The sequence below is a fragment of the Geotrypetes seraphini genome, chromosome 8 (assembly GCF_902459505.1).
Source record: "Geotrypetes seraphini chromosome 8, aGeoSer1.1, whole genome shotgun sequence".
Classification (NCBI taxonomy): domain Eukaryota; kingdom Metazoa; phylum Chordata; class Amphibia; order Gymnophiona; family Dermophiidae; genus Geotrypetes; species Geotrypetes seraphini.
The window spans coordinates 109,748,056-109,763,116 of record NC_047091.1 but is presented as its reverse complement, the minus strand read 5'-3'; the positions used below and the strand labels follow the sequence as shown (position 1 = coordinate 109,763,116).

Below are 15,061 nucleotides of genomic sequence, written 5' to 3'. Positions count from 1 at the left end.
TGCAATACTGACTAGCCGAAATGTCCATCATGTGTTTCCAGGCAGTAATGAGAGGTGAAGGTATGAACAGAGGACAGGTAGCAGCTTTGCTGATTTCCTCAATAGGAGAAAATCTAAGGAACGCTACAGAAGCCACCATAGCTCGGATCTTGTGAGCTGTGAGACGACTCTCCAGTTGCAGGCCAGTCTGAGCATAACGGAACAAGATACAGGCTGCCAACCAGTTGGAAATGGGATGCCCCAATTTGTTAGGATCAACAGTTGGGGAGATGTTCTATGTGGTTTTGTCCTGTCAATATAGTAGGCCAAAGTACATTTAGTCGAAAGTGTGAAGTGCTGTTTCTCCTGAATGAGAATGGGGCTTAGTAAAGAAAACTGGAAGTACAATCGATTGAAATGAAAATCAGTAACAACTTTCAGTAGAAACTTTGGATGGGTGCAAACCACTTTGTCATGGTGGAAAACTGTGAAAGGATCCACCTGTAACTCATTGACTCTCTGAGCCGAAGTGAGAGAGAAGAAAAACAACTTTTCAGGTAAGAAATTTGAGATGAGCTGTAGCCATTGGTTCAAATGGTGGCTTCATTAAGAACCACATTAAGGTCCCAGACTACTGGAGGAGGTTTGAGAGGTGGTTTCACATTGAAAAGTCCCTTCATGAATCTGGAGACCAAAGGATGAGCCGTGAGAGGTTTACCTTCAACTGGAAGATGAAAAGCAGTAATAGCACTGAGATGGACTCTAATAGATGTTGATTTGAGTCCAGAGTCCAAGAGATGAAGTAAATAATCCAAAACAAGATTAACTGACAAGGAAGTAGGATCATGATGATGAAGACACCAGGAAGAAAACAGAGGCCTCTTTTATTAATAACACTGTTGAGTGGCTGGGAGAAAATGCCAGGCCAAACGGAAGTACCTTGTACTGAAAATGGCGCCGATTCACTTGAAAGCGGAGATATTTTCTGGAAGCCAGATGGATTGGTATATGTGTATAGGCTTCCTTGAGATCCTGAGAGCATAACCATTCGATCTGAGCCAATAGGGGATAGAGAAGGGCGACAGAGCGCATTTGGAAAAAAGGAAATTATGATGCCATGAGGGAAATGGTGGGAAAAAAACTCAAAGGTAACATAGGGAAGATGGATTCCGTAGAAAAAGCCTGGACCTTACTCAAGGGAACTGTGCACGAAGCGCAAACCTGTGCATCCCAAGTTCAGGAAAGGGTGCAAAAAAAATAGAACAAAAAACCCAGTGTGGATAACAAATGCAGTGAAGAAGGCGATAAGCGACAAGAAAGCATCGTTCAGAAAATGGAAAAAAGACAAACAGAGGAGAACCAAAAAGTGCACAAAGAACACCAGAAGGAGTGCCACCGAGCGGTTAGAAAAGCAAAAAGAGAATATGAAGAGAGACTGGCAGAGGAAGCAACAAACTTCAAGTCTTTCTTCAGATACGTCAAGGGGAAGCAACCGGCAAGAGAAGAAGTGGGACCATTGGATGATGGAGACAGGAAGGGAGTGGTAAAGGAAGAGAAAGAAATAGCTGACAGGTTAAATGAGTTCTTCACGTCAGTTTTCACGAGGGAAGATATAACCAACATCCCAGAACCTGAAGAGAGCGTAAAAGGAGACCAAGATGTAAAACTGGTCAATTTAGAGGTAAGCCAAGAAGATGTACTCAAGCAGATAGACAGACTAAAGAGTGACAAATCTCCAGGTCCGGACGGCATTCACCCAAGGGTACTCAAGGAACTAAAAACGAATAGCGGAGCCACTTCGACAAATATACAGCCTATCCTTAAAACCGGAGAGATCCCGAAGGACTGGAAAATAGCAAATGTCACGCCCATATTCAAGAAGGGCTCAAGGGGAGACCCAGGAAACTACAGGCCAGTGAGCCTGACCTCAGTCCCAGGAAAGATGATGGAGGCACTGATTAAGGACAGCATCTGTGAACACATCGAAAACAATGAGCAGCTAAAACCGAGTCAGCATGGCTTCTGCAAGGGTAGGTCATGCCTCACAAACTTATTGCACTTCTTCGAGGGGGTAAACAGCCAGGTTGATAAAGGGGAATCTATAGATATCATTTACCTTGACTTCCAAAAAGCCTTCGACAAGGTACCACACGAAAGGCTGCTTAAGAAGATATAGAACCACGGGGTACAAGGGGTGATCCACCGATGGATCAAAAACTGGCTGGCGAACAGGGAACAGAGGGTTGGCGTAAAGGGCCATTACTCAGACTGGAAAGGGGTCACGAGCGGAGTTCCGCAGGGGTCGGTGCTGGGACCGCTCCTGTTCAATATCTACATAAACGACCTAGAGGCGGGAATCAAGTGTGAGGTTATTAAATTTGCAGATGACACCAAACTATACAGCAGGGCTCAAACCAGGGGAGACTGCGAAAATCTCCAAAAGGATCTAACGCAGCTGGAAAAGTGGGCCGAAAAATGGCAAATGAGCTTCAACATAGGGAAATGCAAGGTCATGCACGTGGGGAAAAAGAACCCGATGTTCACATACAGAATGGGGGGAACACCGCTAGGGGTCAGTAACCTGGAGAGAGACCTGGGAGTGATGGTAGACGCAACAATGAAGGCATCGGCGCAGTGCGCTACAGCCTCAAAGAAAGCTAACAGAATGTTGGGTATCATTAAGAAGGGTATTACGACCAGGACGAAGGAAGTCATCATGCCGCTGTATCGTGCAATGGTGCGGCCGCATCTGGAGTACTGTGTCCAGTACTGGTCGCCGTACCTCAAGAAGGACATGGCAGTACTTGAGGGAGTACAGAGAAGAGCAACTAAACTGATAAAGGGAATGGAAAATCTCCCATATACCGACAGGTTGAAGCAGTTGGGACTTTTCTCACTGGAAAAGCGGAGACTTAGAGGAGACATGATAGAAACCTTCAAGATCCTGAAGGGCATAGAAAAAGTAGACAGGGACAGATTTTTCAAATTAAGGACCACCACAAGTACAAGGGGGCACTCAGAGAAATTGAAAGGGGACAGGTTTAGAACAAACGCTAGGAAGTTCTTTTTCACTCAGAGGGTGGTGGATACATGGAACGCGCTTCCAGAGGCTGTTGTAGACAAGAAAACATTAAATGGTTTCAAAGAAAGTTTGGATAGATTCCTAGAAGAAAAAGGGATTGAAGGGTATAGATAGGTATAGACCACTACTCAGGCGATGGGCCTGATGGGCCGCCGCGGGAGCGGACCGCTGGGCAGGATGGACCTATGGTCTGCCTCAGCGGAGGCAACTTCTTATGTTCTTATGTTCTCCTTGATGAGATATTTGTTGAGATCTCAGATCCAGAATGGGCCGCAGTCCTCCAGTCTTCTTTGGCACTAAGAAATAGCGGTAGTAGAATACCTGGTTGAGTTGAGAGAGAGGAACTTCCTCGATGGCATTGAGAAGAAGGGATTGAACATCCTGGAGAAGCGAGGACTGTGCAGGGTTTGAAGCAGACTCCTGGAGGATGATCCAGAGAAAGGGTGTAGGAGTGAAGGATGTAACAATGACAAATGATGTTTAACACCCAGAGATCGAAGGTGATGAGTTCCCAACGATTGATGTAATACTGAAGGCGCCCTCCTATCTGCTGAGGAAGGATGGGAACTGTGGCTATGCTCAGAAGGAACACGTCAAAAAGGTTGTGTAGGTTTTTGTGGAGCAGCCAGTGGTTTGGGTTGACATGGTTATTGCTTCTGTCTTCTAGGTGGAGGAGGAGCAGGAGCAGCAGCCTTAGCAGCAAAACTTCATTGGTAAGAAGAGACAGGCTTGAATGGTCAAGGGGCCTGAGGCTTCTTTTTTAGGTTTCACTAATGCGTCCCACCTTATCTCATGGGCCAAAAGTTTGTGTGTGGCAGTGTCGATAAGTCACTAAAAAGTTCATTACAGAGCATTGGCCAGACGATCCTGGTGATTAACATCTAGGTTGGAGATATACAACCATGCAAGACGTCGCATAGCCACCGATATGGCTGCTGCCCAAGAAGTGAGCTCAAACGTGTCATAGGTGGACCTCACCATATACTTGCAAAGTTGGAAAACAGTGAAGACAAGATTCTGAAAAGGCTTAGCTTTACGTGTAGGAATGTATTTCTGGAAAGAAAAATTGCTTGACCAGATGCTTCAGAAAGCAGGAAAAATAATAATTGTCATTTCCTGCTCGGTTTGCCAACAATGAATTAGTCGTCTACCGAATCTGTCCATTATCTGGCCCTCTCTGCCAGGAGGAATGGAAGCATAGACACTGGCTCCAGAAGACTTTTTCAAAGTGGATTCCACCACCAGTGACTCATGCGGCAGTTGCAGCTTGTCAAAGCCTGGAAGAAGCACCTCTTGTATAGTGACTCCAGTTTCTTGGGAGCCACTGGCATGAAAAGAAGAGTTTCAAAATTCTTGATTAAAGTCTCTAAATATTCTTTACTGTATTTAGAGCCTGCTTCCAAAGAAATGTCCAAATCCTTGCCCATCTGACAGAGAAATTTGGAGGAGGAGAGTTTCTCAGAAGAAGAGGCTCAAGTTGGAGAGAGGCGAGGTGAACCTGAAGCAGAAGAGTCCTCCTCAGTGGTGGATGTTGGCTCTGGTTCAGAATCTCCCAATAAATCAGAATCTCTGATGGAGGATGATTTATGTTGGGAACAGTGCCGGCGGATTGGTGTTGAGGACTCAGTATGTTTAGATTTATGCGAGACCTTACTCAACCATGCCAGAGTGACCTCTCGAGAAGTTTTGAGTCGAGGAGGAATGTTGTCATGATGGCGTAATGCTCGATTCCCTTGTCGAGGACATCCGCACCAGGGGAGCATCCGAGACAGGTGTAGTTGCGCCATGAGCTGCTCAGTCTGGATCCGCATCAGGTCGGCATCGACAGTGGTACAAGTCAGCACCAACAATTGAAAATGCTCCCTTAATTCTTCCCTAAGCAAGTTGTCTATTTTTTGCTTGAAGGAGAGCAACGGTACTGTTGGCTTTTTCACCAGTACTACTGGTGGGGCAACATGGTCCAGAGATGAGGAGGCCGATGAAGAGGAACTCACCTGATCAGAGCTGTGCGCTTACAGAACTTTCATGAGGTCAGCATGACTTGGCTCAATCCAGCTTTGATCTACATCCTGGAGGGGAAGTGGAAGGCTTCTTAGCCAGCTTACCCAAAGAGATGGTATACTGTGACACCTGAGCCAGCGTTGGTGGTGGATCTGCCGACATCTAAGATCTCAGTGTCGCTGTTGAGGTGAGCTTCCATGGCAGCACCAAAGAGCTGTTTCTGTTACAGAAGACGATTTTTCAAAGTCCTCTTCTGTAAAGAAAAACAGCGCGTGCAAGTCTCGGGACGGTGCTCGGGTCCCAAACAATGGAGAGACCAGCGGTGATGGTCAGTAACAGAAATAGCCCAAGCACAGCGACCACACTTTTTAAAACCTGTTGGCGGGTGTGACATGGACGGTAAGACTGCCTCTGTTAAATTAAAAATCAATTATTGAGGCGGCGGCTAAGAGGCTCACCCGGGTCGCGAGCCCACAAACAAAAATAAAAAAAAAATAAAAAATTATTTTAACAGGAAAAAAAAAAAAAGAAAGAAAGAAATGACAACTAAAAAGTCAAAACTGCAAGAGCGGGAAGGCAGTGAAAAATGAGAATTTCAATGGCTGTTGAAACGCGACTTCTTAGCTCTGCAGAAACTAAGGGACCATGCGCCTCCGTCGGGCGGGAAGGCACTCACGCATGCGACGTGCAGGCTATCAAACTTTCTAAATACTAAGTTCCGATACACTTTTAAGATATTCGTACCAGGGCTCCATGTGCGAGAATATGCTGCCTGCTTGTCCTGGGATAAAAGGGAGATACTCGTAAGATAGACACGTTTAAATTCCCATGTGGCACAATGTGCAAGAGGCTAGTCTTTCAATTGACTGGAAACTCTAGAATGAGGGGGCATAGGATGAAGGTGAAAGGTTCAGAAATAACCTCAGAAAATACTTTCATAGAAAGGGTGGTGTGGCTTCCTTGTGGATGTGGTGGAGACAATACCTGAATTCAAGAAAGATCCAACTTACTTGTCCCAAAGCTAAAGGAGAGGAGGGGCTAGTAGGTGGCATTGTTATACAGACTAGATGGAAAAAATGAAGGAAGATAGAAAGCAAGACCATATGGCCTATCTAGTGACCTGGTACCAAAAGGCTCCGACTTTTATTAAAAAAAAAAAAAAATGTCTATTCAGGTCAGTCCAGCGGTATAGCCTCAGATAGGGAATTAGTGGCTTATTAAGCAAGTACAAAGTATTTTGTCAGAATGACAGGAAAGGTCCCATGAATGGTCCTCTACCCTGGATGGAAGAGACTGAGCTGAAAAAATCTCTTCACGATTAGTCACTCTACATGCCAAAGACCTCACCAGTGCACTCAACTAAATAGTAATACAAGTTGAGAACAACCAGATAGCATATGAAAAGTATAGTAACAGCTCTCTACCACAACAAATCTGTAGGTAGATTCAGTACTCACCTCTGAATTGGTTTCAGGTACAGATCATCTTTTTTGCCTGGAGTATAGTTTGGTCCCATGATTCTGACCTTCAAGCCAGTAGATACCACACCAGAGAAGACACGACCAAAAGCATAGAAACGACCCTTGTCTGTTGTGGGCACCATTTTAGAGATATACATCATCAGGGGACCTTTGGGATCACAACTCTTAATAGCTAGGGAAAATAAAAGTTCAGTTAAAATAAGACACCAACAGGGCAAGGCTGAACATTGGAAGTTTGCAATATACATTTTTTCCCTACAAACACTGGCTGTCTCAAGAGACCAATTCATCACCTTACAGGCACTGGAAAAAGATTATATGAATTGATGCTGCTTGAGTAACCAGAAGTGGGGTTAAGTCCTCAAAAACCTATTTATGTTGACTGAATATGTTCCCTCACCTAGTGTCCTCCCTGGGCTTAGAGAGTCATCACCTTGAACTTTGATGAATAAGCTTGCCTCCAGCATGCCTTATAGATTGATGTGCTTTAGCTTGTTAGGTATTGAGTGTGTGAGTAGGGGAGATCTAGGGAACAGTCATATTTAGGTTCATGATTCAAGAGATCATGGCTTCTTAACATTTGATTTGGATATGTATTAGGTTATTCCTCCTCCCCTAGTCGTTTCAACACAACATATGATACAGGTTGACCAACTGATTTTGTCTGTTCTGAGTTTGACTGTAGATATTTAATAAAAAGGTCACCAATAAAAATATTCTAATATAAAAGACAGCAAGTGCGACACGCCTTTAGTTCTTTTTACTACAGCAACCTATGACTTTTCAGAATTCTGAGCCTTATGGTCAGCCCACAATACTCTGTTAACCTGTCCTACCCCAATTCCAACTAAGTCAGTAAGGGCTTGCTACAGCCTTGGCAATTGAAGAAGTTGTACTCAGCAGAAGTACCTATGGCAGCCTCATCATCTGGGGGTCCTTCATAGAGCAGCTCACAGCGGTACTTCTGAGCAGTTACTGGGGAAGGCAGGTGAATGGTTATCATTTGCAGGAGGGCATCCCCAGCTGGCAGCCAGCGTCTCATCACAGCCTGGGAAAAAGCAAGAGCAGGAAATTAAGCAACGATCATCCTAAATAGGTTTACTCTTGATGTATGAAGCTCCAAGTCTGGGTTTTGGGTCATCATTCTTGTTTTTTTTTCTTAGAGTATTGCCATGTTACCTTCAGCAGAGGTTTCCCTTCTTTGTCCTTGTCCTCACTGTCCAACTTGATATCCAGTTTCTCAATGAGTTTAGCTGTCTCTTCTTTGTTGAAATGCATGATGGCATCAAACACCTATAAAAAAGGTGTCCCAGGTTAGCAGAAGAAACTCAAGACTAAGCAATTCAATTTTTTCTTTTAAACAGCCAGATTAGTCATAGATAAGATTTTACTGCCATGTTCTCACCTATGAGGAAGTGTCAGACAATTTTATTTCTTCAATAAAAGATCAGGTCAAAGTGAAGAAATATTTGGTCATCACACACATAACTGCCGCAAACAGGAGCAAATCACCTGAATGAACCAGTTTCTACTACTTAAAACTTCATGCCACTACATTGTGCATAGATGCAACGTGGAAGTTCGGTAGCTAACCGCAAGGAATCTCTACTGTGCCTTCTTATTTATGGTACTGAAAACTACCTCATACTAAGCCTTTTAGGAACTTACCTTAAAAATGGGATCCAAGATCAGCTGGCAAAAAGTCCGGGGCAGTTTCTTCCCATCAGGGCTTGTAGCAGATTTGCTGAACTTGCCATTGGCAGGATCAAAATACCTAGAGAATATTCAGATTTGGCAATGTCTTATTTCGCCTTCATTTTGACACTCAGCCTAGTACATTATCAGCAAACATGGAGCATTACTTTTCCTTCAGAAACAAGGATGAGACTGCACAAATACGATCCAGCAGTGTTATTTTTTCATGTAGATTTACAAAAATAGTGGAAGCAAAAAGGTTTAAGTCAACATTTATCTGTTGCCTCCGAGGCAATTTACAAAGCATACAAAACTAGAATGTCAATATAATCTAGCATCACATGATACCAACTTTTGAAAATGGATTTGGGGTGCTGAACTTAACTCACAAATTTCCCCTCACCCAGCAAAGGAAAAATAAAATATATCTGGGAGTGAATGACCAGTATGTATCTAAATGGCAAGAGCAGAGCAGGTAATGTTGATAAATCAAGAGCTAGGGACCTGCCTTCTCTCCTCCCCCTGGTAGCCTGTCAGCATTACTGTATGTACTCTCCCTCCATTCAAGCCATTTATAGCACTTCTCCCAACCAATTCCTCTCTTCCCTCATTTTCCCCTAAATTTCTTCTCCATCACTCCCTCCTTGTCCTCTTCCCTTCTCTACCTCCCTCTGCACAGGCATAAACTTGATGTTTTATATTTTGGAGGTAGGAACTTCGCCTGCTTTATTCCCTAAGTTTTTAGCCTGTTCTTCTCATTTCCCTTTGACCCAGTCTTATTTCCCTCCACTCCTCAGTAAGCCCCAATGCACTTTTCCCTAGCTAGCTGCTGCTCCTCCAGACTGGTTTGTCTCACCCATCTCTTTACTGCTTCCTACTTCTCAGTCTCTTCTACAGGCAAGACTTGCTTTTATTGGTAGGTTTAATGCCTCGCCAATTTGCAACTTTCTCCAGGCTTGGATCATTTCCCTGCTCTGCTCTCCCTGGCTCCAAGCACATTCCTATTTTCTGGGACCAATTCCCCATCCCCTATTGCACTTTCCCTGGTACTCACAGATTCCAAGCCAATGGCCCCCTTTCCACCTATAGAATCTACTACATCAGATTCTTTGCCACATAGTTACCGTGAGCTATGGAAAACATAACAAGGATAAGTCTGAAACCTCAAAGATTACATGCTGAGTGGGAGAACATGTTCCAGCAGCCCAGGGCATAGGAAAACGCACTTATACTAAGGCACTGTGTTCCAGGCTGCCAAGAGCAAAGAGGGGAGCAAGGATTCAGCATTTAAGCAAGAAGCTAGGGAGCCAAAACCAGAACACACACAGAGCAAGATTCTCAAAAGTTTAACGCTGTTGCTAAACTGTTTTCTGGCAGTTTAGTGGTGGATTAACAAAAGGGATTATCTCCATCTTTAGTGAGGTTTCTAGCAGTCTCTGACACCGACATGCAAATGGACTCTTTAACATGGAAATGAGCCCTCTGGTGGAATCTTAAAAAAATGCCAAGCTTTTATTAATAATTTTTGGAAATTGATCTGGGGGTCAAATAATTGTATTATGTTAGAGAATCATGTGGCCCTGTCATACGATACAGTTTTGTTTGGTATGTCCATGAGGGCCAAGTGTCAAATTTCCTCGAATAATAATAAGCTTTTAATGATTTTAACAGGAGTTGCCATCCAACAAATAACTCATAATTGGAAAGACTATAGAGGGTTAAATTACTGTTTTTGGTGGAATTCTGTGTGTCACGTGTATGAAATGGAGAAAACATTAGCGGTTAGAAAAGGATATTTTAAGAAATTTAAAGATGTGTGGGGACCATTAATAAATTACTATAATAAATAATTGTATTTATCCCCATTTAGTATGTATATGGTGGGTGGGTGGGTTTTATGTAAAAGTGTGTCAAGTAATTAAAAATATATTTGGAGAGGGAGGGATGGGAGGTAAAGGCAGATATTCTTGACTGATGGGTGACGGCACCAACGGAGCCCCGGTACGGACAATTTTAGAGTGATTGCACTCTAAGAACTTAGAAAGTTCCAGTAGGCCGCACCGCGCACGTGCGAGTGCCTTCCCGCCCGACAGAGGCGCGCGGTCCCCAGTTAGGATAAGCCAGCTAAGAAGCCAACCCGGGGAGGTGGGAGGGACGCAAGAATATCTGCCTGCTGTCCCTGGATAACACCTGTTACGGTAAGTAACTGTGCTTTATCCCAGGACAAGCAGGCAGCATATTCTTGACTGATGGGTGACCTCCAAGCTAACAAAAAGAGGGATGGTGGGAAGGTTGGCCATTAGGAAAACAAATTTTGCAAAACAGATTGGCCGAAGTGTCCATCCCGTCTGGAGAAAGCGTCCAGACAATAATGAGATGTAAAAGTATGAACTGAGGACCAAGTAGCAGCCTTGCAGATTTCCTCAATAGGAGTGGAACGGAGGAAAGCTACAGATGCTGCCATGGCTCGGACCCTATGGGCCGTGACAGAACCTTCCAGTGTCAGTCCGGTCTGAGCATAACAGAATGAAATGCACGCTGCCAGCCAATTAGACAACGTACGTTTAGAAACAGGACGTCCCAATTTATTCAGATCAAAAGACAGAAATAGTTGGGGAGATGATCTGTGGGGCTTAGTGCGGTCTAAATAGTAAGCTAGAGCCCTCTTACAGTCCAAAGTATGCAGGGCCTGTTCCCCTGAATGTGAGTGAGGTTTCGGAAAGAAGACAGGCAAAACAATGGATTGGTTGAGATGGAATTCAGAAACAACCTTAGGAAGAAACTTTGGGTGCGTACGCAGAACCACCTTGTCGTGATGGAATACTGTAAAAGTTGGGTCCGCAACTAGTGCATGAAGCTCACTAACCCTCCTGGCAGAGGTAAGGGCAATAAGGAAAAGAACCTTCCAAGTGAGAAACTTGAAAGAAGCGGTAGCCAAGGGTTCAAATGGAGGTTTCATTAAGACGGAAAGAACCACATTGAGATCCCAGATAACAGGAGGGGCTTTAAGAGGTGGTTTAACATTAAAAAGACCCCGCATGAACCTGGACACCAAGGGATGAGCTGAGAGGAGTTTTCCATGGACTGGCTCATGAAAAGCCGCAATAGCACTGAGATGGACTCTGATTGAAGTGGACTTGAGGCCAGAGTCTGACAAAGAAAGAAGATAATCCAACAAGAGGTCTCCACTGCAAGGGAAGTGGGACTATAATGATGAAGAAGACACCAGGAAGAAAACCGTGTCCACTTCTGAAGGTAACATTGCAGAGTGGCCGGTTTCCTGGAGGCATCCAGAATTGAACGAACAGGCTGAGACAAAAGCGTATCATGAGAAGTCAGCCCGAGAGATACCAAGCTGTCAGATGCAGAGACTGGAGGTTGGGATGTAGAAGGGTCTCCTGATGCTGTGTAAGCAGAGAAGGAAACAGTGGAAGAAGAAAAGGTTCCCTGGAACTGAGTTGAAGTAGAAGGGAGAACCAATGTTGCCTGGGCCACCTCGGAGCAATCAGCTTGAGCTTGAACAAGGTTCTCAACATGAGAGGCAGAGGAGGGAAAGCGTACAGGAACAGATTGGACCAGTTGAGGAGAAATGCATCCGCTGCCAGACGGTGAGGAGAGGAGAGTCTGGAGCAGAAAAGGGGCAGCTGGTGATTGTAAGGAGCTGCAAAGAGGTCTATCTGAGGAGTGCCCCATTGAGCGAAGATGGACTGTAGAGTGAAAGGATCGAGTGTCCACTCGTGAGGCTGGAGAATTCTGCTGAGTTTGTCCGCTAAGGAATTCCTTTCTCCCTGAATGTAGATAGCTTTCAGGAATAATGGTGATTTATGGCCCAAGTCCAGATCTTCTGGGCTTCCTGGCATAAGAGGCGAGAGCCCGTCCCACCCTGCTTGTTGATGTAGTACATCGCAACTTGATTGTCTGTGCACAGCAGGAGAACTTGAGGAAAGAGAAGATGTTGGAAGGCCTTGAGGGCATAAAACATCGCTCTGAGTTCCAGGAAATTGATGTGATGTTTCTTTTCCTGGGCTGTCCAAAGGCCTTGAGTTTGGAACTCGTTCAAATGAGCTCCCCAGGCATAAGGGGAGGCGTTGGTGGTGATGACCAGTTGATGAGGAGGTAGATGGAGCAGAAGACCTCTGGAGAGATTTGAGGATATCAACCACCATTGTAGAGACTGACGAAGAGATGATGTGACAGATATGTGACGTGAGCAAGGATCCATCGCTTGGGACCACTGGGTAGCTAGGGTCCATTGAGGAGTGCGCAGGTGAAGACGTGCGAAGGGTGTGAAATGAACTGTGGAGGCCATGTGACCCAAGAGTATCATCATTTTCTTGGCAGAGATGGAAAGTTGTAGAAGCACCTGCTGACACAGAGATTGAAGTGTGTGAAGACGGTTGGATGGCAGGAACGCTCTCATGAGAACTGTGTCCAAGACAGCTCCGATGAATTGAAGTCTCTGAGTGGGGATGAGATGAGATTTGGGAAGATTGATCTCGAACCCCAGAAGTTGAAGAAACATAATGGTTTGGTTGGTGGCTAGGAGAACAGTCTGAGATGAATTGGCCTTGATTAACCAGTCGTCCAGGTAAGGAAAGACCTGAAGGTGGTGAGATCGTAGAAAGGCAGCCACCACAATCAGACATTTGGTGAACACTCTTGGAGAGGAGGCAAGACCGAAGGGCAGCACCTTGTATTGGTAATGACAACGATTGATCATGAAGCGTAGGTACTGTCTGGAGGCCAGATTGACCGGTATATGAGTGTATGCTTCTTTGAGATCGAGGGAACATAGCCAGTCGCCTTGATTGAGAAGAGGATAAAGAGTGGCCAGAGAAAGCATCTTGAACTTTTCTTTGACCAAACATTTGTTGAGATCGCGGAGATCTAGAATGGGTCTGAGATCTCCTGTTTTTTTGGGGACTAAAAAATAACGGGAGTAGAACCCCTGCCCCTTCTGATCTAGAGGAACCTCCTCTATGGCGTTCAGAAGGAGGAAGGATTGAACTTCTTGGAGAAGAAGGAAAGACTGAGGAGTGGTTGACTTGGAGGAGGTAGAGTCTGAAAGTTGAGAGTAGCCGTGGCGGATGATGTTTAGGACCCACTGATCTGACGTGATGAATTCCCAACGGCTTATGAAATAAGTAAGGCGTCCTCCTATAGGCTGTAGAAGATGGGTAGACGGAACAAGACTGGCTATGTTCTGGAGAACCAAGTCAAAAGGGTTGAATAGATTTTTGCGAAGGTGGAGGTGTTACCTGCTGCTGTTGTTGAGGTTGTCTAGCAGCTGGTCGTTGTTGACAAACCCCAAAGTCGAATAAAGAAAATAAAGAAAAAAGGAAGGAAATAATATTTCCTTCACAAGTTTACGCGAGCGGGAAGTTACAAAAAGATTTTCTCACAACGGCCGTTGAGAGAAACGCGTCTTCTTAGCTCCGCGGAAACTAAGAAACTGGGGACCGCGCGCCTCTGTCGGGCGGGAAGGCACTCGCGCGTGCGCGGTGCGGCCTACTGGAACTTTCTAAGTTCTTAGAGTGCAATCACTCTAAAATTGTCCGTCGGTGCCGTCACCCATCAGTCAAGAATATGCTGCCTGCTTGTCCTGGGATAATTTATATTATGAGATGATTGTAGAATTTCAAGTGAAAATGTATATTATGATTTGATTTGTTGTACACTTGTTTGAATATTTTAAAATGAATAAAGAAGTATAAAAAAAAATAAAAAATGCCAAGCCATTTTCAAAAGGCGGCATAGGCTTTTAGCGACAAAAAAAGCAACTTGTCCATGGGTGCCAGTCAGCGCTAGAAAGCCCTATGTTGTGATGCAGCGGGAGAGAGACGCCAACTCTCTCCTGCTGCACTAAAATACCTGACCGCCCCTCCCCCCCCAGCAGGAGAGATGCACTTTCTCTCCTGCTGCATTAAAATACCCAACGCAACCACCCCGATGCAATCTTACCGGAACACCCCCCGCAGCAGGAGATGCCCACGCTCCTGCTGCACTAATATAACCGATGCGACCACCCCACCATTTACCTGACAGCTCCCTACAGCAGGAGAGATGCCCACTCTCCCGTGCTTTTAAGTGACCCCCCTCCCTCTTATCTCAATATAGAAGAGCCGGAGGAACGTGGACACTCCTCCCAGCTGCGTCTAAAATTCCCCTCCCCAGGTTGTTTAAGGCCCCTACAACCTGGGCCAATCAGCTATAAGCCTTGCCACCAATACCGGCCAATTTCCTTATGAATCAACCTTGGAGCGTAACCAGCACTAACACAGTTGCAATGACTGGAAAGTAAACTCTGGTTCACCACTAGGGGGGTGCGGTCCCTCCTTGAAGAGTTTCATACCTCTGAGTGACTAAATTTGGTGGTTACAATCCTATGGTTTGGTTACTAATCTGAATGTGAGGTCAGTTTGATTTGTTTGGACCAATACCGGCCAGGCATATGGCTTAGAGAACCAGTGGAATCTGTTCTGAGAGAAGAAGAAAAAAAATAAAATAAAAAATCCTGAGGTACTGCCAGTTTGAAATGAGCCTTCAGTTCATTGTTATTGCTTTTTATTGCTAATCGGCACTTTTTTCTCCCCTTAACTAGGTTGCGTATTGAGCAATGAGCACTTTTAAAGGGAAAAAGTGCTCATTGTGCTCCAGATGCAAGGTCAATGCAGCCAGCCTGTACTTGCGGTGTGCCAGCCGCGAAGGGGAATCCTCATCATCAGGATCCCCTTTGCGAGCCTCGCATGCCAGCAGGGATACCCAGCCTTCCCTTGCCGCACACACAGGGATTTCCCCAACCACCAACGGTCAGGGAAATAAA

The 15,061-nt window shown here is 45.1% G+C and overlaps 1 protein-coding gene and 1 non-coding gene across 2 annotated transcripts in view; both read right to left on the bottom strand.

Moving 5' to 3' along the window:
• EEF2 (eukaryotic translation elongation factor 2) overlaps positions 1-15,061 on the bottom strand; it is a 60,644-nt gene that overhangs the window by 35,403 nt on the left and 10,180 nt on the right. The window contains exons 6-9 of the mRNA XM_033955186.1: positions 8,212-8,317; positions 7,723-7,836; positions 7,453-7,591; positions 6,520-6,715 (exon numbers count right to left, since the gene is read on the bottom strand). Of these exons, the coding sequence (XP_033811077.1) occupies positions 6,520-6,715; positions 7,453-7,591; positions 7,723-7,836; positions 8,212-8,317 (555 nt within the window). The remainder of the gene's footprint in view (positions 1-6,519; positions 6,716-7,452; positions 7,592-7,722; positions 7,837-8,211; positions 8,318-15,061) is intronic.
• On the bottom strand, positions 7,960-8,026 carry LOC117366241. Its single transcript, XR_004540518.1, has one exon. It is a non-coding gene; the product is annotated as a small nucleolar RNA SNORD37 (small nucleolar RNA).